This window comes from Phacochoerus africanus, chromosome 6 (assembly GCF_016906955.1).
Source record: "Phacochoerus africanus isolate WHEZ1 chromosome 6, ROS_Pafr_v1, whole genome shotgun sequence".
Taxonomy (NCBI): Eukaryota; Metazoa; Chordata; class Mammalia; order Artiodactyla; family Suidae; genus Phacochoerus; species Phacochoerus africanus.
Genome location: NC_062549.1, coordinates 110,106,951 through 110,133,369, shown reverse-complemented (window position 1 = coordinate 110,133,369; position 26,419 = coordinate 110,106,951). Strand labels below are relative to the sequence as shown.

Below are 26,419 nucleotides of genomic sequence, written 5' to 3'. Positions count from 1 at the left end.
TTACTCAGCTTTGCCTCCTCACTGTGGACTCTGGTTTGGTGAATGGAACTGAAGAAGGACCATGGGATGGAGCCACTTGGGAGCAGCAGACCTGTGTTTCACTGTCTCTGTGACCGTGACCATGGGCTCACCCATCAAGTGAGGACATTGCAGCCGAGTCCTGGGTGCTGTGCTGGGCACGGGGGTGCTGTCCAATCTTAGGGTTCCCTTCCAGCTCTAAAATGCCTAGGTTCTAGTTTTGTCATCATCCCAACGAGAAACAGTTACTGGATGCAAACACGCAAAGAAAATATATAATGAACAAAACAAAAAGCCTTTTCCAGATGCATGTAATACACAGGGGCATTTTTTTCTTGCTTTTCGCAGAAGGGCCACCCTTGATGCCGCGCGATGTCTATGGCCCTGGGTCCTGGGTTGGAAGGTGGCTGAAGATGCGCCATTTGTTGCTTTGCTCCAGATGGAGCGTTTCTAGTTTGCTGGAGACAGAAGCACCTCCTCCCAGCAGCTAAGGGGGGCCCTGGGTCAGTGGGACTCAGAGGGAAAGTACCCGGCCTCCATGTCTGCCTTCAAGAAAGGAGCAAATTACCATCTTATTACATATTCATGAGCCTGCATGGCCATTTTCAATTAATTTCTTGACAGATTTTGGCTGTTCCTTTTCTTGATTTTCTTAGGACGGGGCACTCCCGGCATTTGTTAAGAAGGCAGAATTAGGAGTTCCTGTTGTGGCTCAGCAGTAATGAACCCGACTAGGATCCATGAGGATGCAGGTTCGATCCCTGGTCTCGCTCAGTAGGTTAAGGATCTGGCTGTGAGCCGTGGTGTAGGTCGCAGATGTGGCTCAGATCCTGCATTGCTATGGCTGTGGTGTAGGCCAGCAGCTGCAGCTCTGAGTCGACCCCTAGCCCAGGAACCTCCATATTCTGCGGGTGCAGCCCTGAAAAGAAAGAGAGAGAGAAAAAAAGAAGGTGGAATTAGGTGTCTGGTTGGGAGCTTTGGGGAGTTCTTGTCCAAATTAACTCGAGTGCTTTGGAATGAGGTTTATACAGCAGAATGGAGCCGGGACTGCTCCTTTTGGCAGGGGCTGCTCGGCTGCTTCGGAGGTAATCACTGTTTTTCCCACGGCGTGCAATGTCCCCCAGGGCCTTTAGAGCCATGCTCAGCCCTTTCCAGCATCTCCTATATTCCCTTGTGCCACTGCCATGGAGGTCCAGCCACTTTACTTGGCTGTGTGGCCCATCAACTTGCAGGTGAATCCATCTATCCCCACTCCAGCCCAGCTTTGTCCCCCATGTAAAAGTATCTGCACATTTTCAGAAAAAAAATGTCTGCTGGCTGTGTTTGAATACTGGGTCCCAGACTTTTGAGTGTAGCTCATGTTAGTCATGACCATGGATGGGGCTGCAATCTTGCTGACCAGAGTCCCAAAGGGCTCTGGTATCGGGTGCGCCCCACGCTTGGGCTGGAGGCACTGCGGGGCGTTTGCATGGTGCGTGTGGGGGGCCTCCTGGGCTGTACCATTTCCTAGCGTCCTTCATACTGCCTCTTGTCCACTCTAGACGCTTGGTCTCAGTGGAGGAAACGGAAAACCTCTCCCCAGTACTCAAGCATCCTTTGCTGGCTGCTAAGCACCCTTTCTCTGCAAACGGTAACCAACCTGCATAAAGACAGTAGGTCTGCCTGCTCTGCTTCAGCATGTACTACGTGGGTAGGTGATTTAGGGAGAGGAAGCAGAGGCCCAGGGAATATGATTTGTCCAAGGACGCCAGCAAAAAAGGGACAGAATGAGGATTACTAGTAGTTCTACGTCGGTCTAATAATCATGTTCTTTTTTATTTTTCCCTTTCCCACCCTTTTATAATTATTTGAAAGCGGCGTTTAGTTTGTTTTCTTTTACAAAAGGAACACATTCTCAAACAGAAAACAAAATGTACAAACGGATGAAGACAAAAGAACCATTAAGACCAATAAACCAAACCCAAGGGCATGAGCAACGCCTCCTTGCCAGGATACAGCGTTAACACTCGGGTTCCTTTCTTTTCAGTCCCGCTCTGTGTGTGTGTCCATGCAGTGACATACACACACGTGCAAAATGGGATCATATTGTACAGTCTTTTTTATTTCCAGCTTTTTCCACTTAGCGATATAATGTGCCCTTTCCCCCACATCAATAAACGGTCCTCGGTCCCATGCTCATTAACTCAGCGATGGCACGTTCTGTCCACCTCTGTTTTCCTCTGTGTCTCGTCATGCGCCTCCTCTCTGGGCTGTACACCGAGCCCTTTCCAGCCGGCTTCGCTGGTTTGTACCCTGGAGACTAGCTTTGCGATGGACACAGGCTCCTTTTGTCTGTGAATCTATTGAACTCTATTCCGGATGGGCCTGTTATCTTGTTCAAACGCCATGAGGGAGGGAAAGAGAGGAGAGGGCCTTTCCCATAGGATGCTCTAAGACCGAGAGGCTCCCCCTCTCCGCAGTAGATTTAGAGCCAGACAGGCCAGTGCCAAAGAGGAGGCACCACTATTAGGGTGCCTGACCCCTGGCTGCCACTCCAGTTCCTGTTTCCTGAAGGGAACTCATTGTTGGCCTCTGGGAAACAGTTCTCAGAGGCATGTGGCACAGACATAGTAGGAACGGCTGACCTTGAGACCTGAATATGCTGTAGGGCGTATTTCCAGCTCAAGTGGAAATGAACTACTTTGAGAAAATAAACACACTGAAGGAAAATGAGGAGTATTTCATTTTGTGGCAAGTCCTCTGAGCCTCGAGGGATTATCTTGGTCCACGTGTATGTATGAGGTAGCCTCTGCCCAGGATGGCAGGGCAAGTGCCCTCTTTGGAAAGAACTGGCAGTCTAGGAGTCAAGGTTCCTGGGCAGGCTTTTCAGAGCTCAGCCCTGGCCTCTTTGCCAAAAGGTTAAAAAAAAAAAGCAGTTTATTTCATGAACCACTAGAGATGGGGAAGGCATTGATGGGTCATAACCCTATTCCCAGCACCAAAAATCCATAGGTCTCAAAGGAAGAACTATAATTCCAACTGGGTGACCAGAACCAGGAGGCTAAATGCATTGCTAGAATTCATTTCTGTGATCAGAGACAAAAACATGACTGGTGCCTCCTACTGAGAGTTGGAATTCCCTTGCTTCTGAGCCTTCGGTTGTTATCTCATAGATAGTTTCCAGAGTAAATGGATTATTTCTGAATAGCGTCCCCTGATTAGAAAACACATTTCATGTGTGCCAACAGTTTCCAATCCTATAGTCGTGGCAGACATCATCAATCGCTGCTGGAACTCTTTCCCACTGAGCCCAGAGATGACTTCAGCACTAGTGTCAACACATTTCTCTAGGCAGCCATTATAATCAATCAGCACTGGCCAATGGAATGAAATCCTTTGCTCTTCCTGATTTAGTTTATAATCATAGGCAGGAATTATTTATTAAGTTCCCACTGGATAGAATACTTAGAAGGCCCCCAGGATTTCTCTTTCATTTATTTTTGACAGTAAGAATGAGGGCAGAGTAGGGAGGTTCCTTTAAAAAATAAAAACAGAGTTGCCGTATGATACAGGAATCCTACTTCTGGGGATATAGCCAAAGAAAACTGTAATTTGAAAATATACATGAACCCCAGTGTTCATAGCATCACTGTTTACAATAGCCAAGACATGGAAACAACCTAAATGTCCATCAACAGATGAATGGATAAAGAAGATGGTACATATACACGATGATATATTTATTACTCCGCTATTAAAAAAGAATGAAGTAATGCCATTTGTAGCAACATGGATGGGCCTAGAGATTATCATACAAATGTCTTATGATTTCACTTATATGTGGAATCTTAAATATGATACGAGTGAACTTATTTACAAAACAGAAACAGACTCACAGACCTAGAAAACAAACTTATAGTTACGAAGGGCAAGGGGCGAGGAGGGATAAATTAGGAGTTTGAGATTAGCAGATACACAGTGCTACACATAAAAGAGATCAACAAGGACCTACTGCAGAGCACAGGGACCTCTAGTCAATACCAATATCCTATAATAAACCATAATGGAAAAGAGTTTGAAGAAGAATATATATATGTATATGAATCACTTTGCTGTACACCAGAAACTAACGCTATGTTGTAAATCAACTATGTTTCGCTTAAGAAGAATCAGGGCAGGAGTTCCTGTCGTGGCACAGTGGTTAACGAATCCGACTAGGAATCATGAGGTTGTGGGTTCGATCCCTGGCCTTGCTCAGTGGGTTAAAGATCTGGCGTTGCCGTGAGCTGTGGTGTAGGTTGCAGACGCGGCTCAGATCCCACGTTGCTGTGGCTCTGGCGTAGGCCGGTGGCTACAGCTCCGATTCAACCCCTAGCCTGGGAACCTCCATATGCCGCGGGAGAGGCCCTAGAAAAGGCAAAAAAGACAAAAAAAAAAAAAAAAGAAGAATCAGGGCAGGAGATAGCTGGGCAGGATGAAGACAGATGAAGGAAGTTGGGTTAAAGAGAATCGCAGGTCTTTTTCTGCTCCTGCCATTTTTTTTTTTTTTTGGCGGGGGTGGGGGGCATACCTTCAGCACATGGAGGTTTCCAGGCTAGGGGTCAAATCAGAGCTGCAGCTGCAGGCCTACACCACAACCATAGCAATGCAGCATCTGAGCCACACCTGTGACCTACACCACAGCTCATGGCAATGCCAGATCCTTAATCCACTGAGCAAGGCCACGGATTGAACCTGTGTCCTCATGGATACTATTTGGGTTCATTATCCCTGAGCCACAACAGGAACTCCTACCACTTTCTGTTTTAAGACTAGATGTGGCTCTTCTTCCATTACTACAAGCAGCCTCTGCTCCCGCCTATTCCTGCTCCAGTCCTGGGTCTTTACCCATCTCTAGACAGGGCAGGCAAGGGCAGAACTCTGTCCCTGATGCCACCCAACTGGCCCATGCCCTCCGGTCACGAAGTGACGCCTGGCGGGCCATGCTTCCCAAGACCCCCCTACCTTAAAGGATTCAATTGTGCTGCTCCATACCTTGTTGATCTTAAGACTTTTCTCAAGAAAAGTTGTATGCAGTTGTTAAATCTCTTGAGAGAAAAAAAATAGAGGGAAGTTGCAAATGTCCCTTAACTGAATAGGGCCCCAATCTGCCAACAGGAGATTTGTTTTTCATTTAACTACTTTCATTTATTTTAATGGACTATTTCAAATGCATAAAGAGTGCGGGTTAAAGAATAAAATAAAAACAATCATCCACATACTCTCTGCAGCTTCAATCATCCACATACTCTCTGCAGCTTCAGAAAGCGACGGATTATTCTTTAATGGGAAGAAGCGACTGATGCAGGCCCTGACCTGGGCCAGGGGCCCCCGGGGCTCTCCAGGAGGACGCAGCTGACTTGTTTTAGTGGGCAGTTGGCCAGCTCAGATTTACGACCCAACATATAGCAACTTCCATTTATTGCCTTATGCAATCAGCCCGGGCTGGAAGTAATCCCCGCTTCCTGCTGGAGAGCCCCTGCTTCTGACCTGACAGGCCCATGGACAGGCGGCCCCCACAACTGTCTGCTCTGATAACATTTCGGCGGCTCATCCTGCGTGAGGGACTGTGGAGCTCGCTCTTGTCCCGGGACTGGTGCTGGCAAACCGTCCTCTGCTTCTGCATAGCAGCTCCCAGACCACAGCCTTTTGGATTTTTAATGGCAGAGCACAGATGGATCGGAAGGGCTGTGTTGGTCTTGAGCTATTTCAGGTGGACGGCTTCCAGGTGGAGCTGTTTTGTGTTTTCTTTTTCGTGTTGTTGCCCTCCCTAGGGACATGGGCTTTGTTCCCCAGCCCAAAGGGCTGGAACCTTGATGGCATGTACATGTACAAAAGCTGCACTCCAAGAAGCTTGTCACAGTCATTATTATAAGATGCTGCTTACTTAACACCCTCAGCAGAGCAGCAGTCCACGCCAAAGCACATCTGACTCGGCTCTTCTTCTGCTCAAACCTTCACGGGTCTCTGTCACCTTGGACTTGGTTAAAAGCCCAAGTTTGGGGAGTTCCCTTCGTGGCTCAGTGGTTAGCGAACCTAACTAGGATCCATGAGGTTGCGGGTTCGATCCCTGGCCTCGCTCAGTGGGTTAAGGATCTGGCGTTGCCGTGAGCTGTGGTATAGGTCACAGATGCAGCTCGGATCCCTTGTTGCCATGGCTGTGGTGCAGGCTGGTAGCTGTAGCTCCGACTGGAGCCCTAGCCTGGGAACTTCCATATGGCTGTGGGTGTGGCCCTAAAAATACAAAAAGGAAAAAAAAAAAAAAAAAAAGGAGGAAGCCAGCTAGTCATCCTGCCAGGCCCCTGAGTGCTGGAGCTGATGGACCAGCTGCTTGTTGCCGGTCCCCTGGCTTCACTTGCTCTGGACCAGCTGGGAAGCCAGTTCCCTTCCGGAGGAGAGGGTGGAGCAGCGTCACTATCCAACTTGCTCTTCGGGGACGCCTTCTCTGCGGCGATTGCTTGTAAAGGAAATGGGATGTTCTGATGTGCTGTTGGCTGGCCCCAGCCTGGCCTTGTGGGTCCCCGGTCCAGAAGCATCTCTGTTGGGACCCCTGCTGGAAGGGATGAGAGGAAGGAGGGGCTGAGTTGCCTTTGTGAGAGTGACTGTAAGAGTGTCCGACGGCTGCCTAACAAGTTGCCACAAACACAATGGATTCAAACAACAGAAGCATGGCGTTTCTGTCGTGAGTCAACCTGAATAGTATCCATGAGGATGCAGTTTCGATCCCCGGCCTTGCTCAGTGGGTTAAGGATCTGGCGTTGCCCTGAGCTGTGGTGTAGGTTGCAGACATGGCTTAGATCCTGTGTTGCTGTGGCTGCTGCAGCTCTGATTGGACCCCTAGCCTGGGAACCTCTATATGCCATGGCTGTGTCCCTAAAAAAGCAAAAAATAAGAATAAAAATAAATAAATGAAATGATAGGAGTGAGTTCTCTCACAGTGCTGGAGGCCAGGAGTCTGCTGCCCAGGCATTGGCACAGCCCTGGCCCCTCTGGGCCTCTGGGGGAGGATTTTTCCTCACCTCTTCCAGCTGTTGGTAGCTCCTAGCATTCCTTGGCTTGTGGTGGCACAACTCCAGCCTCTGTCACCATCTTCACACGACCTTCTCTTCTCTCTCAGATAAAAATGATTGCCATCGGATGTAGAACCTCCTGGGTGATCCAGGATGATCTCATGTCACCATCCTTGACTTAGTTATATCTGCAAAAATCTTTTTTCCAGATAAGGTCACATTCACAGGCTGGAATGGCATGGGCTCATGCCTTCTGGGGGCCAGCACTCTGCTCACTGTGTCATGTGCTTTTCACAGTGCACTTGGGACGAGGGTATCATTGTCATAGAACTGGGGTTCAGAGAGATGCAGTAGCTTGTGTGAGTTCATGCCACCCAGACAAGAAGGAAGGAACGAAACAGCACATGGAGGGAAGAAATAGATTGGCCCAGGGAGGAGCCGTAAGTGGTTTTTTGTTTCTGGAAAGGGGCGTGTGCTAGGGCGGAGGTGCTGGAGATGAAACTGGAGGGAGCGCAGGGCTGGGCCGCTCACGCCCTTGGCTGCCAGCCCGAGGAGCCTGGACTCAAGCCTGAGGTCAGCCAGGGCTCCTTGGAGAACGCTGGATCTCCATGCATGAAGGGAGATCTCTGGGTTGTGTGGAGGATGGGGAAGCCTAGAAGGAGGGGTCAGGCAGGAAGGTGTTCATAGATGCTGGCGGTGAGGACAGAAATGGGGGGAGAGTCTGAGTTCTGGGGGGCAGGGAGCAGTGATAGGATACGTGGCTGATGAGAGCAGGGACATTCAGGAGTTTAGGGAACTCCCAGGTTGAGTTGCTTCGTGTGTGGTGGTGAGCAGGGAACCCAGCAGGGAGGTTGGGACGGAGGGCACCCATGCTTTGCAGCTGCACAAGAGCTTTGAGCTTCTTCCCCATGTTGAGTTATGAATGGGTAACTTCCCACGGTGCTTGTGGGAGGGCAGGTGTGGGACCTGTGCTCTACTGTCAGCCCACGGGTGCCTTCCCTCTGGGGGAACGAAGCAGCAGGAGGAAGGCGGCTCCTCTGGGTGGGGTGGCCTGTGTGTCTGCAGAGTCTGCCCGGGGCGGGGGGGGGTGGGGGGCATGCGTCTCGTTATCGGATTCTGTGGTGTGGTTCTGGGCATTGTTCCTGGACTCATAGCTCCATCCTGTGTCTCAAGACGCCAAACTCTTCAGTGAACTGCGGACTAGTCTTTATTACATTCCTTTTGCTTAACTGGCCAGCCTAATGCGGTTATTTCCAACTAGGAACCCTGAATAGAAGGAGCGGGTTTAGGGGTGAGAGGGATAAAGGAGGCTGGACAGGGGCGTGTGAGGCTGAGATGCTGGGTATCAGCACGTGAAGTCCGTCGAGCTATTGGCTAGATGGGCAGGAGACAGGTGGCCTGGGTGGGGACAGGGCTGGATCATCAGCACCCAGGTGGCCACCCTGAAGCTTTCTGGGGTGCATCTGGAGAGGCAGGAGGCTAGTGAGCGTGCAGCTCCAGGGCACCCCTGGGGGAGACTGAGAAAGGTGAGGTGGGGGGAGGGGGCTGGAGAAACGATGTCGTGGAAAGAGAGGATTTAAAGAAAGAGTAGGTGCCTGTGTCAACAGCCGCAGCCTCGCAGGTGGGATGAGGGGACCAGGGATGGCGCTTTGCGTTTGGCCTTTCGGGGCAAAGAGCAGCTTGGAGGAAGTGGTTTCGCTGGTTTAGTGGGAACAGAAGGGAGGCTGGAGAGGGTTGAGGAGAGGACAGGAGAGGAGGAATCTTCAGGGGACGGTCTGCCTTTCTAGAGACGCCCTGTGCAGGGAAGAAGAGGCCCCAGAGGCAAGCCGAAGGAGAGAGCAGAACCACGTTCAAGGGCAAGTTCAAGGGCAGCAGCCGTGAGCGGGGAGCTTGCCACGTGGATGGGGTCCGGGTGACTGCATGTGATGAGGCCAGGCTATGGGGTGTTTCTTCTTAGGTACTTGCTACTGTCTGAAACATCGTGTCTTCTCTTGGCTGCACCTTCCTGCTGTAGAATTAAGAGGTCTTGCCATCATTGGCAACCCGGCTAGACAGCGGGCATGGAAGTGGCTTGGTGGAGACAAGATTCCGGGACTGATGGGAAACTGGTCCTCAGGTTTTTTTTTTTGTTTGTTTGTGTTTTTAATCCAATGAGTTCTGAAGATGAGGCAGATGGGGGTACAAGTTGTCTGTGGGTTAGCAAGACTCAGGGGCTCGGCTTCTGGTCTCCTGGATCAGAAGCTGGTTCACCCTGCAAGCCCTCTGTGTGGGGACAGAATTAGCCCTGCTGTTGTGTCTGACCCTGCATGCTGCTGTCTGCCTGCTCTAGCTGGCTGCTCTGGCTGCTTCTGCTGCTTCTTTCTGGCGGTTTTCCCCCCCGCCCATGTGTCAAATCTGAGGTTCTCTCTTTGGACGAGCCTGAACTTTGACCCCACACCTCACTAAACTGGATTGTTTCTCCAAGTCTCTTCACTTAGCCTCAGGGACTTTTTGAGCGACTTTTGCCACGGGCCCTTGGAAGCCTGTGACTCCCGCTCAGAAGAATGTTTAAAATGTATAAAATAAAACATAGAAGTTACAAAGAAGATTGCATATATTGAAATATAGCTATAAATATTTACATTACAAACACATTGTGAAATTACCATTGTGGCTCAGCGGGTTAAGAACCCGATGAGTATCCATGAGGATGCAGGTTCCATCCCTGGCTTGGCTCCGTGGGTTAAGGATCCAGTGTTGCTCTGAGCTATGGTGTAGGTCACAGATGTGGCTCGGATCTGGCATTGCTGTGGCTGTGGTGTAGGCCGGCAGCTGTAGCTATGATTCAACCCCTTAGCTTGGCAACCTCCATATACTATGGATGCGGCCCTAAAAAGAGGAAACCAACCAGCCAACCAACCAAATTTGTGATATGTAATTATATGTCCTCCCCCTTTTTTTTTGGCCACTTCTGTGGCATGTGGAAGTTCCTGGGCCAGGGATGGAGCCTGAGCCTAGCAGTGACAATGCTGAATCCTTAACCCTAGGTCACCAGGAAACTCCATGGAAGTGTAGGTCTTTATTAATGTATTAATAAATAACAGCCTGGCAGAAAGCTTAGTAACTACCATGATTTCAATGCAGTGATGGGCAGAACTATTTTCAGCAATTTGCAACAATAGCAATATGGTATAATAAAATCTCTAATTTCTCTTGGCGACAAAGATTTAGGTACTATGAATACATCCGTGTTTGTGGCCTACAAATAGAGTAGGGAAAATGTGAAAATTCAGTTAATAGTGAGAGTAAGGATGCAATTGTTTTTTCTACCCAAGTTTATGGATCCTCTCATTTCTACTCATGGACTTCTTGGGGAGCTGCCGCCCCAGGTGAAGGCCCCCTGGTCTGGATGCTTGAGGTTCCATTGTTTAATTGCTTAATTCTTTCGTCATTTCTTTCTTGAGTCAGAGTCAGCTAGTCAGCTCTCGTTTAATCATTAGCTGCTCGTGAACCACTAAGGAATTGCTACTGAAGTCGTCGCATGTTCCACGCTCAGGTAGGAGCAGTGCGGCGCCTGGACACCCCCTCCCTTTCTGGTTTGCAGAGCAGTGGCCTCTGGGTGGAGCTGGAAGGGGCCTCGGACCCTGTAGGAGTTAAAGTTATCCCATGTACGAGGACAGATGACCCCCAAGGACTGTGCCAGGTCAGGGCTACCTGGGCCTGCACGTCTGTCCCTGGGCTTTTGCCTATGCCCCAGGGAGTGGTCCTTGCTCACCACACACACACACACACACACACACACACACACACACACACACTCACAAACAGACACACACACAGAGACAAAAACACACATAGGCATACACACAGACACAGACACACACACATAGACACACACACAGACACACACAGGCACACACACAGACACACAGACACACGCATACATGGCTGTATACACAGTCCTGCAAAATGGTGACACTGGCACCATGGCACTAAAGCAGACAAGCGGGGGCCCGGCCCATGTCACCAGGCAGCCCTCCCCCATGAACACCCTGTGGACACCCGCCCACCCCCCGCCAGCTCTCCCCGTCCTCGAGGGAGCGAGTCCAGCATTAACACCGTCTCCACCTCCTGCTTTCACCACCGTCCCCACCTTGGACCACCTTCTCTGCTCTCGGTTCCGCCAGCGTAGCTCAGCGCCCTCCTGGCACGTGCCGAGGATGCTGGTGAAAGCCACCCATGTGTGGGAACAGGGGAGCTCTGTGTTCCGGAGAGAAACTGGACCCCGGAGCCAGGAGCCAGGAGCCTGGGCCCCGACACGCCGAAGGCGCTCCTCGTACCTCTGCGCACGGGAGCTACGGGCGGGTCAGGGACCCACAGCTGCCCAGCGGCTCTTCTGGGATTTCCACCAAGTCACCATCTACCTCTCCCCTTCCGCTAATTAAAGTGACTTTTCCTCAAGCACCAGTGTTCAGGAGACATAAAATGCTTTCAATCAACATTATTGGTCCTGTTGCAGCAGTATTTCCTGCTACGGTTCTTCAAGCCACTAGGGGGGCTAATCAGTTTTGTGTGTTGGGGGGGAGGGAAGGGGGCTGGGACTAGGAGGTAGGGGTGGAATGGGGGTGCTACCTGCTGATCAGCCGTTATCTAACATTATCTCTTGGAATGTGGCCCGCATCGCAGGGCTGCCTCTGTGCCCCTCCCGGCCCCCAGCACCACGCCACCTTCTCTGTCTGTAAGTGGCTGGTTGGTTTGGTTTCTGGTTCTCCTGTCATGTGCCTGGCTCAGTGTCACAGTGTATAGGTGGGTTGTAGACACAATATTTTTATTATTTTTTTGAAGCACCTACGGCATATGGAAGTTCTCAGGCTAGGGGTAGAATTGGAGCTGCAGCTGCCAGCCAACGCCACAGCCACAGCAACGCAGGATCCGAGTTGCATCTGCAACCTACACCTCAGCAGGCAGCAACGCCGGATCCTTAACCCATTGAGTGAGGCCCGGGATTGAACCCGAGTCTTCATGGACACTAGGTGGGTTCTTAACTGCTGAGACACAAAGGGAACTCCATAGACAAATTATCTTACCCTCGCAGGAGAATTTTATAAGAATGAAGACAGGACCCTCTTTTGAAATTTTTTTTTTGTCTTTTTGCTATTTCTTGGGCTGCTCCCGCGGCATATGGAGGTTCCCAGGCTAGGGGTCGAATTGGAGCTGTAGCCTCCGGCCTACGCCAGAGCCACAGCAACGCGGGATCTGAGCCGCGTCTGCGACCTACACCACAGCTCATGGCAACGCCGGATCGTTAACCCACTGAGCAAGGGCAGGGACCGAACCCGCAACCTCATGGTTCCTAGTCGGATTCGTTAACCACTGCGCCACAACAGGAACTCCCTGAAAAAAAAAATTTTTTTTTAATTTTTTATGGCTGCATCCATGGCATATGGATGTTCCCAGGCTAGGGGTCTAATTGGAACTGCAGCTTCCAGCCTACACCACAGCCACAGCAATGCAAGATCTGAGCTGCCTCTGTGACCTATATCACCGCTCACGGCAATACTGAATCCTTAACACACTGAGCGGGGCCAGGGCTTGAACCCGAGTCTTCATGGATGCTAGTTGGGTTCATTACCGCTGAGGCACACTGGGAAATCCAGGCCCATCTTTTTATGATAGGAATTACCAGTGGTTGCAGATGCTCCTGTGTGCCAGGCATTGTGCTGAGCACGTCGCAAACATCATCTCACTTAATTCTCCACAAGCAGCCAGGGATTCTTTTAAAGTCTAAGTCCCATCCTGCCCCTCCCCTGCTCCAGCTCTCCCAGCGCGCCCATCGCGCTTGTTGTTGGGACCAGACCTTGTCCTGCAAGGCTGGCAGGACCCGGCCCCCGCCTCCTGCTCCAGCAGCATCCCCTCCCTGCCTTCCCCCTTCACCATGCTCCTTACTGCTCCTGGAACCCTCTGAGGAGGGCCTGCCACAGGGCCTTTGCACGATCCTGCCCCCTAGGCTCTGCCCAGCTCACTCCTTCACTTCACCAGACTTCTCAAGTGTCTTCTTGGAGAGACCCTCACCCCATTTAAAATACCACCCTGGAGTTCCCCGATGGCGCAGCCAGTTAAGGATCCTGCATTGTCACTGCTGAGGCACAGGTTCGATCCCTGGCCTGAGAACTTCCTCATGCTGTGGGTGTGGAAAAAAATAAATAAATAAAGTACCAACATGGTCGTGCTCTGTTGTCTTCCGTGCCTTCCTTTTTAATGGCACTCCTCATATCGAGCCATTTAATAATAAATCTGTTTGTTTATTTGTCTATTTTTTTTTTTTTACTTTTGTCTTTTGAGGGCTGCATCCGCGGCATACGGAGGTTCCCAGGCTAGGGGTCCAATCGTAGCCGTAGGCGCCAGCCTACACCACAGCCACAGCAACACCAGATCCAAGCCACTTCTGCGACCTACACCACAGCTCATGGCGATGCTGGATCCTTAATCCATTGAGCGAGGCCAGGGATCGAACCTGCAACCTCATGGTTCCTAGTCGGATTTGTTTCCGCTGTGCCACGACAGGAACTCCTATTTGTCTATTACATGTCTCCCACCCCAGGAGGGCAGGGATGTTGTTTTGTTCATTGCTCTGTTTCCAGAACCCAGAAGAGTGCCTTCAATATGGTGGTTGTGAATAAATATGTAATCAGTGGATAAATAAATGGACGGATACTCACCCAAGCCCAGGATGCAAGTGCTACTCTTATCCCCATGGTAGAGATGAGAAAACTGAGGCTGAGAAAGATTCTCATTGTTCTCAGGGTCATGAAGCCAATGACGCTGGGATCAGAAGTCAGGATGCCTGCCTTGGGGGGTCTCATCTGGGCGGCTGTGCTCACTTCTCATAAAAGCCTGCCAGTGTGTCTACGTGGGAGCCCTAGTCCCCTGAGACATGCCGAGAAAAAAGGGTTTGGTGACTCCCTCTATTCAAGAAATACTACAAATTGCATTTTCCTGCTTGGTGTTTCAAATGCTTGTTAGCATATGAAAGGCCCTGATAAGTCCTGCAGTACAAAAGCAGGTGGAACTGTGCAATCTGTTTCCCAAAGCCTTGAGTGTGGGGATCTTAGATTTCCATATTTCTGTGCATAACACCTATTATCATGTTGCAGAATGTACCTTGGACAATAATGGCTTTTGTCACTGTGGAAAGAAGCCGATTGTCTGATAGTGGGTCCTAGGAGCTCTCTGGGTCTGGGCCAACTCCTTCCCCACACCACCCAGCAGAAGGGGCCGTGTCTGGAGTCACCTTCCCTAAGACTGGCTCTGAGCCCATCTGTGTGTTGGCTCCTGGGTAAGGCCACTCTCATGCTCAGCCTGTGTATCAGCAAGGCAGCCGAGTGACTCCTGGTACCTTTTAGCTGCAGCCCAGCCCAAGCATGCTTTTCCACAAGGACCTGGGAGCTGGCTTACCTTGTGCCCTTTGGTTCCTGTGCAAAGTGACACTTGGGGCAATTCCTTGTGTGCTTCCCAGGGATATAAAACCCACAAGCCTGGCCTTGGTTTCTCACAGCCTCATGTCTCCCCCTTGGAATTTTAACTTTCTAGGGGACCAGGGACACTGCCTTCTCACTGTGTCCTCTCTGCCCCCCAAATTCCATGCTGAGCCGACAGTCAGGACCCAGATTATTCTTGTTGGTTGACCGTGAGGGAACTGATGATCCTGTGTGTTGCAAGGTCTGTGTGGGGAAGGATAAATGACGATACTGCAAATCCCTTAATTTATTACCAAAGCCCTCCCCTGCCCCAAGCAGAGGAGGAGGATGCCCCAGAGGCGGAGGGGACCGTGCAGTGGATCACCGCGTCCTGAGCGTCAGAGTGACTGTCACAGAGCCGATGGCTCATCTTTATTGGTTTCGATGGCGAGTCGATGTCATTAGGGATTCAGGTCTCATCTCCATCTCTGAGATCATCTGAATAAAACCGTGGTGGGGAGGAGATGGAAGGAGGCGGGCACCCCGGATCAGGTGGTATAAACTGGGGGGGGGGGAGAGCCTGGCCTTGCAGCTCGAGGCGGAGTGCGAGGCCCCAGGAGCCGGCAGCGTTTGTCTTCACCCCAAGCGACCATGAGAGGTGGCGCGCAGGTCTCAGTCATGCTCCTCCTGGTGACCGTGTCCGACTGTGCTGTGATCACCGGGGTAAGTCATCAGACATTCTCTGCGCCCCAGGTCTCGGGCGGATGGAAGGGTCTGCCTGGGAAGGGAGCCAGGGGCCCCACAGGACCCGAATTGAGGGTGCGAGGAGCCAGCCACCAGACAGCACTTCCAAGAGGACTTTCACAGGATTTTCACATTCGCCGAACCTCGCTTTGCCAAAGGGGATCTGCTTTGGAAAAACTGTGTGTAAATCAAATTCTGCTTTCAGTGCATTAGGAGAGCATTGCAAATTCTGACTTTACGACTTTTGGTCACAAGAGGGTTCCTCTTGTGCAATGATGAACTCTTTATTATACAGTAGATTAGCACCCCCTCATTTCTATTCAGTGTCCGTTTTGGTTTTCGTATACGGTCTGGGGCCGCATGTGAAGCGTAACTCACATGGCAGATGGACTTCGTTAAAGGCAGTGACCTTATTTAGCTTCTCTTGGTTACGTTTAACCTCTGCTTTCTCTACTCCTAAGAAAGCCTGTCTTGAAAGTCTTTTCATTACAGTTTATGTGCTTTCACTCTGTGCCCAGCTCTGATGGGAATACGGGCAGGGTCAGCATTTGGCTGAGTGACCTGCAGCACGTGTCAGATAACGCGTAGACCTCCCACCCCACCGTGGGCATCTTAGCACCAGGGCGGGCACCCTGAAGCATTGGAACCACTGTGACTGTGGTTCCCTCTCAGAAGTTTGGCTTTTCCCGGACCCACCCTCCCCTGCGCACACGTTGTGTGTAAGTGGGACCACTCTTATCCAAAAGGAAAGCGATGCTCTTTAAGGGCTTTCCAGATAAAAGCCACGAGGAAAAAAAGGGGGAAATTCACTTTGTTTCAACTTCCTTCAACTTTTTACCCAGAGAAAGGCCAAAGAGTTCCTGGGATTGGATTCATTTGAATTCACGGAAAGGAAAACTTTGTTCTTCTCCCCTTTAGAGGAGAAAGGCTGAGTTTCAAAGAAGAGCAAATATCAAAGGCACGTCAACGCTTTGGAGACGGAGCGCATAAACACAAATGGCCCAGCAGAGCGGTGCCTCATGAATGTAAACCACCGAAGGCTGGCTTCCTTCTGTGTAGCTTGCAGAGCAGGAGGGTGAGAGCAGAGGACAGGAGCCACGGTTAACCCGCAAAGGGGGATGGGAGCAGCAGGTTGCCCCTGGTCCGAGTCTGGCTCAGAGGGGGTGGTGGGAGGCAGGTCTGAGATGCGAAAATATCTTCCTAGGAAGGCCTCCAAGTCGCTCTTTAGAAAGCACAGCAGAGAGGAAGCGGGGGTAAGAAGCAGCGCATGACAGACCCGAGACCTTATCACGAGAGGGGAGACCGCTCCCTCCATGCTCCGGGCCCTGCTGCTGCCTCGGGTCTGACTCTCCGGAAGAGGCTGGGTCCCACCATCCTCACCCTGCCCTGCTCCCTGGACTGTGACCAAATTCCCTCCACCCAGAGTGGGACAGCGATGTGGTACCGGGGGGGAGAGGAGCCAGGTGGGGTCTCCTCGGCCCCAGCTCTGAACTTTCAGGGCCCGGCTGATGCGTGAGATGTAACCTTAATAGGCAGGAGACTGGGGTGGCCAGGTGGTTGACATCTGCACGTCCTCTAGGTGACGAGCAGCCCTGGCGTCCCCCACTTTCCTCCAGGGGCTTGAGCGCGTGGGGCGGGGGTGGGGGTAGGTCTGCCATTTCCCACAAGGCAGCCAGAGGGCGCTCCCTGGCCTTGTGCTGGAGAAGAGGCTACCTGAATCCGGCTCGCAGCTTCGGCTCAGAAGAAAAGTCGCTAGCCCCTCTGGAGGTGGGAAGGCTGGGTGCCTCTGCAGGTGGCCCCCTGCAGCCTGGAGCGGTTCAGTTCTGTTTTCCCCAATCCAGGCTTTTGCTTAAAGTGGGCTTGTGTGGCTTTACAGATGGCACCTTCCAGAAGGTCACTCAGCCCTGCTCAGGGAGCACGACCCAGAGGAGACTCTCCCTCTCTGAGGGGTGGGGGGTGGGGGAAGCCAGGCCCGCAGAGAAGCCTTGGGGGGAACACTTGTCAAGGGGCACTGACTCCTCAGGGGAAGCTGGGCTTCTGACGTGGGCAGTGGGGACGGCGGGGGGGCCCTCACCTGGGCTGCCGCTGGGTCAGGCCTGGCAAGTCCTGTCCACTGAAACTCAACCCTGACCCCCTCAGGACATTGGGCCACTGGGGCCTCCCCCTGTAAGAATTCAAATGAATTCAGTTCCACCAGCATCCACTGAGCATCTCCTGGTGCTGGAAAAGCCCCCTCTTCTAACCTCTACACTTGGCACAAGGCGACGGCCTCCCTCCTGAGTGGCCTCAAAGGAGCCGGGGGTGCCTCAGATCCGGGGCTGCTGCCCTGCTGAGCCCTGATCGTCCTGCTGTGAGGGGAGCAGGGGCACCACTGCAGGGCCCTGTGGTCCCGTGTGGCTGAGGCCTGGGGGCCGCTCTCAGCATCCTTCTCAAGGGTTTTTGGATATCCTTGCCCTTCTGGTTTCTCTGGAGGGCGCTCCCGGGCACTAACGGCCCTTTGTCTTCCCCCACAGGCCTGCGAGCGGGACGTGCAGTGTGGGCCGGGCACGTGCTGTGCGGTCAGCCTGTGGCTGCGCGGGCTGCGCCTGTGCACCCCGCTGGGGCGGGAAGGAGAGCAGTGCCACCCGGGGAGTCACAAGGTACGGTGAGCCCGAGCTGCTCTGGACCCGTTTTCTGACTCCAATCCAGGAATACATCACTGCCTCCTGGCTTTGGAGGGGCAGCTGGGGTCCCAGTCACACAGCCTGGAGACCTGGGTCCCCAGCTCTCATCTGCCCAGGGGTCTTGGGCAGTTAGCACGACGGCTCTGGGCCTCAGTCGCCTCACATGTGCAACGAGGGGAGACGTTTCCCTCTGAGCTGATAAATTCAGATTCTGAAAGGCTCCTCAAAGCCCTTTGCTCCAAAGGATGGTGCAACGGGATCAGTGGTGTCTCTGCAGCGCCAGGACACAGGGTCGATCCCCAGCCCGGTGCTGTGGGTTAAAGGATCCAGCGTTGCCAAAGCTGTGGCGCAGGTCGCAGCTGTGGTTTGGAACCGATCCCTGGCCTGGGGACTCCATACACTGTGGGTTGGGGAAAAAAAAAGGGGGGTGAAATAGGGACCATAGAAGAGGTTCCCATCCACAGCTGGGTGGGGGCGAAACTGTCTGGGGGCCCAGGCACACACTTTAAGGAGGCCCACTCTAGGCACCTAGCCCTGGTCCCTGCGAAGCTCCCAGCCCAGAGGCCTGAGAAGGGCTGTAGGGCCTCCACTTGTGAATGTCAGTCTGATATAGCAGCAACTGTGGGACCCAGGCTTGCACCCTGTTCCCCGGGCTTCCTGTGGTCCAGGCGTCCTTCACCCTCCTCCTAGGAGGACAGCTGCCCCCAGGAGCAGCCTCCAGCTGGTGAGGAGGTGCCGGGAGACGGGTGGGGCAGGGCAGGGAGCAGTCCTCGCGGTCTTGGGCTGTGTGAGTCTATCCCCAAGGGTGCAGCAGAGGCAACGCAAGCAGAATCTTACTACACCCTTCCGACTGAATGCTCTTTGCAAGTTTAAACTTTTTTTTTTTTTTTGTCTTTTTAGGACTGCACCCACAGCATGTGGAAGTTCCCAGGCTAGGAGTTGAGTTGGAGCTGCAGCTGCCAGCCTATACCACAGCCACAGCAAAGCAGGATCTGAGCCGCATCTGCAAACTGCACTGCAGTGCATGGCAACGCCAGATCCTTAACCCACTGAGCGAGGCCAGGGATCGAACCCACATCCTTGTGGATACTAGTTGAGTTCGTTACCACTGAGCCACAGTGGGAACCCCTAAACCTCTTTAGGTATATAGTGTAAACCTCTTAACTATATGTGGTGGGAACTTTTAATAGCCCATTTTATGGATAACAAACTGAGGCTCTGAGAGGCTAAATAACCTGCCAGTTGTCACACAGCTGGCAAGTGGCAGACCTGGGATTTAGCCCAGGCTGTCTGACTTGATCTATGCCCCAACCCCTCCTATTCAGCCCCTGAAGGAAACTGCAGTGGGTCAGCCCTGCTCTGGGTGTCTGTCACTGGCAGGGACAGTGTCCCGGGCAGCTGCACCCCGCACCCAACACAGTGTCGAGAGCCTAATGGATGAGCTACAAGTGATGTTCCGTCACGAATGTGGGTGTGAGTTTGTGAGCAGGCAGGCACTGCCAGATCAGCGAGGGGGACCGGGTGAGCAGTGTGGGGGCTTGTGGTGTTTTTGGTTTGGGGGTGGACAGCACTGTATTGTGGCTGATCACATTGTGTCAAAGCCAGATGGCCTGGGTTCAAATCCTGTCTCCTCCACACACGGGCTGTGTGACCTTGGCATGTTGCTTAGCTACTCTGTGCCTCAGTTTCCGCCTCCATAAAAGCAGTTATCGCTGTTCTGGGATGGGGCTGATGAGACACCAGCCAGGACTGGGCCCGGCTCCCTTTGGTGACGGTGTGGCCCTCTTCCCCTCTCTCCCCAGGTCCCCTTCTCCAGAAAACGCCAGCACCACACCTGCCCCTGCCTGCCCAACCTGCTGTGCTCCAGGGCCCTGGGCGGCAGGTACCGCTGCTCCGCGGACTTGAAGAATATCAACTTTTAGGAGCTTGTCTGGCCTCGGGACACCTGCCAGGCCCTGTTCCTGGGCACAGCCTGGGGGGTGGGGGTGGGGGTCCTTTTTCTTTGGGGGGGGGGCTCCTTCTTGAACTTTTATTTCTGCCTCTGGCCCAGCTTCCTGCCTGTCCCCCCGCTGTTCTGTCCCCACTCCCCGCGCCGCCTGCCTACATGCCTCCTTTCTACTGCATACATGTGCATGCACGCAGACACACACCGCACGGTGACACGGTCCACCAGGCCTGCCTCGCAGGGTCCCAGCTGGTGGCTGTGGTCCTGGGAATAGCCTGACTGGATCTCTGCACTGCTCAGCCTGCTGGAGAAGCTGGAAGTAACAGGAACGGAGTCTTTGGTCTGGTCTCGGAGGCCCCGCCTCTCCCTGCCAGCAGGTGCAGGAATCCAGGAGCTCCTGGAAGGTGTGGGGAGCCTCGGATGGCTGTGCCAGTCAGCCAGCTGCCTGCCCACTGGGCCAGAACTGCAGGCCTCCCAGGCCCCTTCCAGCATGGGGACCAGTGAAGAGAGAGGCCCCCAACCCACTGCCTCCCCACGAAATGCAGGTGGTGGTGGTTCGGGTCAAGAGACGTTGACATTTTAGGAGGCAATGAGGGTGTCACCTTCAACAGCTCCCTTCTCAAGATTAGCCCCTGAGATCCTGCCTGTGACCTTGGCCTCGGGCTTTGCCCAGACTGGGGAGGGATGAGGAGGGAGCCGGCAGGACACTGATTGCAGACACGGGAGGCAACTCCCATCACGGCCCACAGCCAGGCTGCACGTGCCCCACACCGACAGGGCATCTTCTCTAGGGAGCGCAGGCTGCCTGGAGTTCAAGGCCGTCTGTCTGGGCGGTGTATCAACGAAGCACCGGCCCCTCTTAGCCTCCCATCTGGACGCTGCCCGAGGCTCACCCAGGGCGGCCTGCTGATGCTGGAAGCTGTGCACACAGAATAAAAGCACGAATGAGGGGCAAGTGGCCGTGGTGTTCCTGCTGTCCTGATGTGGGGACCTGGGGAGGGGGCAGGACCGCAGAGGAGAGGAAGGCGACGGGTGTTTCTCCTCCAAGCTGCGACCATTTTTTAGAGAAGGTGGATTTGGAGTCTCTTTGAAGGAAAGGTGGCAGGAGCTCGGCTGGCTCCGGGAGGGGCTGGGGAGTGGGGGCTGTTGAGGCTCCAGCAGACTGCTGGATTGGAGGCGGGAAGGGGGCTGGGAGCTGGCCAGTGGCTGGGAAGGCCACTGCTGAGATCCGGATGAGTTGCGGCTCCCATCTCTGCCATTCGGTCCCTTTTGTTGAGTGCCCAAACTTGAGGCCACCAGATGGACACGTGTGGGTGAGAAAGTCCATATCAGGGCGGGGCTGATGAGGCCCTGAGCCTGTGTCTGAACCAGGGATGCGGGAGCAGCCCCAAGTGCCAAGCTAGCGGCCCGTGACCCCTCTCTCCTGCACCTCCTCATCTGGGAAAATGCACAACATGAAATGAAAGCACGTTGTGTCCTCTGGGTTCTCAGAAGCCTTCAAGAAGACTATTGGTTCTGAGGCCTGGGGGGCGGCTGCCCTCGTTACTTGGCCTTGACCCCATCAGAGCTCTGCCCTGGGGGTGCTCAGGACAGGCTTCACTGCAGGACCCACCCAGGCTGGTTCTTTGACTTGGGCTCCGTTGACAGACACTGGCGCCTGCTCTGTGGACCCGGCCCTCTTGCAGCCTGAGAGTCACTTCCCCTGCAATTTTCAGGCTCAGGTACTAGACGTAGAGTTAGCTCCTCTTCGTGTCCAGGAGTCCAGTGTGCCTGGCCTCTCCTGTGGCTCTCCAGGTGCTGCCAGGCCACGCTGTGAGTGGGGTCTTTCCCCGTCCTGTCCCCTCTGCAGGCAGAGCAAGCTTGGGTGAGGCACCCCTGCAGGCCTCAGTGCAGAGAGGTGGGGGTGGCTGTAGGCACCGGGCCCTGTGGTGGGGGGCTACTGACACGCAGCCTCTGGCCACCCTCTCTAGGGAGCTGGCTGATCTGCAGACATGTCAGCGGGCTGAACCAAGCCTTTAATCTAACTGGCTGATTCTTTCTCTCTCTTTTTATTATTTAAATTTTTTTTTTTTTTGCTTTTTAGGGCTGCATCTTCATCAGATGGAAGTTCCCAGGCTATGGGGTCAAATCAGAGCCACAGCTGCTGGCCTATGCCACAGCCACAGCAATGCCAGATCCAAGCTGCGTCTGCAGCCTACACCACAGCTCATGGCAATGCCAGATCCCTGACCCAATGAGCAAGGGCAGGGATCAAACATGCATCCTTGTGGATATTAGTCAAGTTTGTAACCCGCTGAGCCACAGCAAGAGCTCCCCGATTCTAATTTTTTTACCCCAGAGTTTCGAGGAATGGATAATTGGTCTCTGCTCCAGTTTCCTGAGAGAACACAGGGAGGCTAAGAAAAGTGTATTTGTGAGAAGTCTTTATATTCAGGGATATATTGTTCATACATATAAAAACAATCAACTTATGAGAATACTATATTCATACTAAGAATGTATTCTAGAACTAGATTAGAATTAGGTGAAATGGACACTCCTTCAAGAAGTGGGTCTGACAGCTTGACCTCCCATAGGTAGTTGCTGCAACGCTTCCTTCCCAAATTGTGGAGTCTGGTGCCATCTAGTGGCTAAAGTGGGGATGGCATGGGAAAGATGGACGCCTTAGAGAGATGCAAGCTCTCAAGGACCACTCCCCAGACATCCTTAGTGTTAGATTCAATCAGAAGCTTAGAGAGACAACGTTTCCACCTATGGCAAGAGGCCTGCCACCATAGGGAGCACAATCTACATGCTTTATTGCCCCTTTGGGTCTGGTCCACCCTACAAACATCTTCCTGGGAAGCCTATGTCATCATCCTGTGAGACCTCGCCTCTCAGGACTTCTCCAGGATCAGGAAGGTGGAGGTGGGTGGGGGCCAGAGGAAGATGGCTGTGTGCACCAGGGCACAGCAGGGGAAGAGCTGCTTCTCTCCCCAGATCATCTTCCCTGCTGGGCATGATGGCTGGTGTTGCCACCATCCCTTGACACTGAGTCTGAAGTTCAGAGATGGTCTAGATTCTTCTCCCTCCTACTGTCTCTTCTCCCCGAGCTCCTTGTCACCAGTCTCAGTTTCTTTTACCTCTTAAACATCTCTCAAGGAGTTCCTGTCGTAGCTCGGTGGAAACAAATCTGACTAGTATCCATGAGGACACAGGTTTGATCCCTGGCCTCACCCAGTGGGTTAAGGATCCAGGGTTGCCTTGAGTTGTGGTGTAGGTCACAGACTCGGCTCAGATCTGACATTGTTGTGGCTGTGGTGTAGGCAGGCAGCTACAGCTCCAATTTGACCCCTAGCCTGGGAACCTCCAACGCTCCAGGTGTGGCCCTAAAAAACAAAAGCAAAACAAAACAAAAAAACCTCTTGACCAGCCGTCCCTGTGTCTGAACCCTCATCCCGTCCAGCAAGGTCCGTGGCAGCTGCTTCCCATCTACTCTCTCTGCCTCCCGCTTCCCTTTAAGATCCACCCATGTATGTCCATCAGTCTTCCTCCTAGGCCACCTTCCACAATGGCCTGGTTCTTTCCCGAAGAAAATTCCCCAGTGGCTACTCAGCACCCAAGGACAAAGCCCAGCCTTGCAGACAGAAAGAAGCCTCTCGTGGCCTGGCCCTGCCTCCCTTTCTCTGCCTCTCCCACCCTCCCCCCTGGGCTGCCTGGCTTCGGGACTGTCTCAGTGTGTGGAGGCTGCCACGCGTGTCATTGCCCTGGCTGTTCCCTCCATCGGGAAGGCTCTGCTTTCCTCTGATGCCTGGTGACTTCGCCGTGTCCTTCAGATCAACTCAAGTGCCTCCCCCACTTCCACCTGCATCCTTCAACAAAAAGTCATCTGGGGAGTTCCCACTGTGGCTCAGCTGGTTAAGGACCGATGTCGTCTCTGTGAGGATGCAGGTGCAATCCCTGGCCTCTCTCAGTGGGGTAAGGATGGCATTGCTGTGGCTGTGGCATAGGCCTCAGCTACAGCTCTGATTGGACTGCTAGCCTGGGAAATTCCACATGCTGCTGGCGCGGCTGTTAAAAAAAAAAGTCGTCTGGGCCACACCTCAATCACTGGGTTGGCACTTGCTCTTCCAAAAGCACCTGTGTCTGGATCAGCCTCTCCCATCGGAGAAGGAAGGGCAGAGTCTGGGTCCCGTTTATGTCCCAGGGTTGAGTGGCGGGAGCCAGGGCTAGAGCAGCTGCACAGCTAGAGGCCGGGGGCTCCGAATAGGGTGAAATCCCATCTATTCCTTGCTCCAGCCCCGCTGGGGACCGTCCCTGGCCTCAGAAGCCCAAAGCCATAGAGTCACTGCGGAGAAAAAGTTTTAGGTGGCAAGGGCTCACCTTCCCCTTGGCCCACTGAGGCCCTTCTCGACCTCCCCCTGAGGCCTTTCACACACACTTGACAAAGGGCCTCGTGGGAGTCTGCAGCCAGCTACCAGCCTGAGCGCACAGTGCCTGGGCCTTAAGAGGTCCACTGGGCCCAGGCCACTGGAGGGTGTGGGCCTCCGTCCAGAAGGATCTCTCTTGTCTCAGCCCCCTGCCTCCTTGAAAGGCTCTACTGCCAGGGGCCACTGGGACATTCATTTCATTTAGATATTAGTGCACCTTGGAGGAGAATCATGGGTGCGTTTTTTAAAGAATCTGAGCCGCGAGGGCCCCCCCCGCCCCGCCCCCAGGGCCCCGCCTTGTGCAGGGCTGGAAGGTGGGGGTAGGGGTGGGGCGATGACGACTTTATTTGGGGGCAGATTAGTGAGGAGGAGTGACTGGGCCTGAGCAGGAGCTCGGATGCGTAAGAAGCCGTGGGCACGGTTCTGACAGAGACCAGGCGGAGTGGGGCCTGGGAGATTCTGCCATGAAACTATGCCCCAAAGAGCAAGTAAATAAATATGTCCAGGAGTTCCCGTCGTGGCTCAGTGGTTAACGAATCTGACTAGGAACCATGAGGTTGCGGGTTCGATCCCTGCCCTTGCTCAGTGGGTTAACGATCCGGCGTTGCCGTGACCTGTGGTGTAGGTTGCAGATGCGGCTCAGATCCCGTGTTGCTGTGGCTCTGGCGTAGGCGGGCGGCTACAGCTCCGATTGGACCCCTAGCCTGGGAACCTCCACATGCCGTGGGAGCGGCCCAAAGAAATGGCAAAAAGACAAAAAAAAAAAAAAAAGTAATGTCCAGTGGCCCCTTGACATCTTCTGGTCACGTTGCATTTTGCTCTGTTGGCAAATCTCACAGAATTAGCAGCAAAATATCTTGCTGCCAGGGCGGCCCAGTGGTTAGCAGTGTAGACCGCCAATTTGAACCCTTGCCAGGCGGCTTATTAGCTAGAGACTGTGGGCAAGTGACAACCTCGTCTTGTTTCCCTGTTTGTAAAATGGCAATGATGATGACAGTGTGACCGAGCAGGACCCTGTGGGGCCTTCCAGGGCCAGACCCCTCCCCTCCCCCACTGCCTGCCTTTTGTTCGTAGAAAAACTTTAGCCTCCTAGGCCTTCCTGGAAAGAATCCATTTTCTCAGAGAAGTCAGAAAATGCAGGAAGAAAGACAACAGTCAAACAACACAACATAACACTAGTTTAGCCATTAGACAAAGTCAAGGACGTTGGCCCATCCTCAAGGGTGAAAGAAAACCTCCCAAGTCGGGTCCTTAGAGCTGTTCTGCAGACACTGACGCCCCCACCAGGGGGAAGGAGCTGGCCCTCTGCTGCCCACAGGCACCCAGACCCCAGACCCGTAGGGACCGGAAGGTTGCTGAAGGTGTCTCCCAATTACCGCCCCCCAACCCATCAAAGAATATTCGAGAACCTGATAATGTACCCGTTGCCCTCGCCCTCACCCTGTTTGTAAAAACCTTTCCCTGAAAACCGCTGGGGAGCACAGGCCTTTTGAACCTTAGCTCCCCGGGCTCCTTGCTTGGTGTCCTGGAATAAACACTGCCCTTTGCTTTGCGGCCAGTCAGGGTCAGCAGATGGGCTTTACTGCGGGGGAGCAGGCCCGAGTTTGGACTGGTAACTAGATTTCTTTGCGTGGCCGTGAGGATTAAGTGTCCGTATGTGTGACGTGCTTAGAGGGCCCACAATACAACACAATACATTTTGTGTTGATTTCTGAAGACAGTCAGCCTGGCTCACTAAGTCCATGGGCATCTTTCAGAAAATGGGGCCCAAGTTCCTCTGCCCAGCTCGGGGGCTGCCCCACTCAGGAGCCCACTGGGGGCGGGTGTCTTAGTAAAGAGCCCGCAGCTCACCCCCAGGTGAGGGGAGGGAATCAGATCTGAGAGCTTAGAGTTCCCGTTGTGGCTCAGCAGTAATGAGGTGAACTCATAAAACTGCCAGAAAGAAACAAAATCCCGGGGAGTTCCCGTCGTGGCGCAGTGGTTCACGAATCCGACTAGGAACCATGAGGTTGCGGGTTCGGTCCCTGCCCTTGCTCAGTGGGTTAACGATCCGGCGTTGCCGTGAGCTGTGGTGTAGGTTGCAGACGTGGCTCGGATCCCGCGCTGCTGTGGCTCTGGCGTAGGCCGGAGGCTACAGCTCCAATTCAACCCCTAGCCTGGGAACCTCCATATGCCG

General features: G+C 53.4%; 1 protein-coding gene across 1 annotated transcript; it reads left to right on the top strand.

Annotated features, from left to right (window-relative positions):
- The first annotated feature begins 15,133 nt into the window (after positions 1 to 15,133).
- On the top strand, positions 15,134 to 19,835 carry PROK1 (prokineticin 1). Its single transcript, XM_047783083.1, has 3 exons — positions 15,134 to 15,205; positions 17,740 to 17,865; positions 19,692 to 19,835. The coding sequence occupies exons 1-3, from the start codon at positions 15,134 to 15,136 to the stop codon at positions 19,809 to 19,811; spliced, it is 318 nt and encodes a 105-aa protein (XP_047639039.1). The 3' UTR covers positions 19,812 to 19,835.
- The last annotated feature ends 6,584 nt before the right edge of the window (positions 19,836 to 26,419 follow it).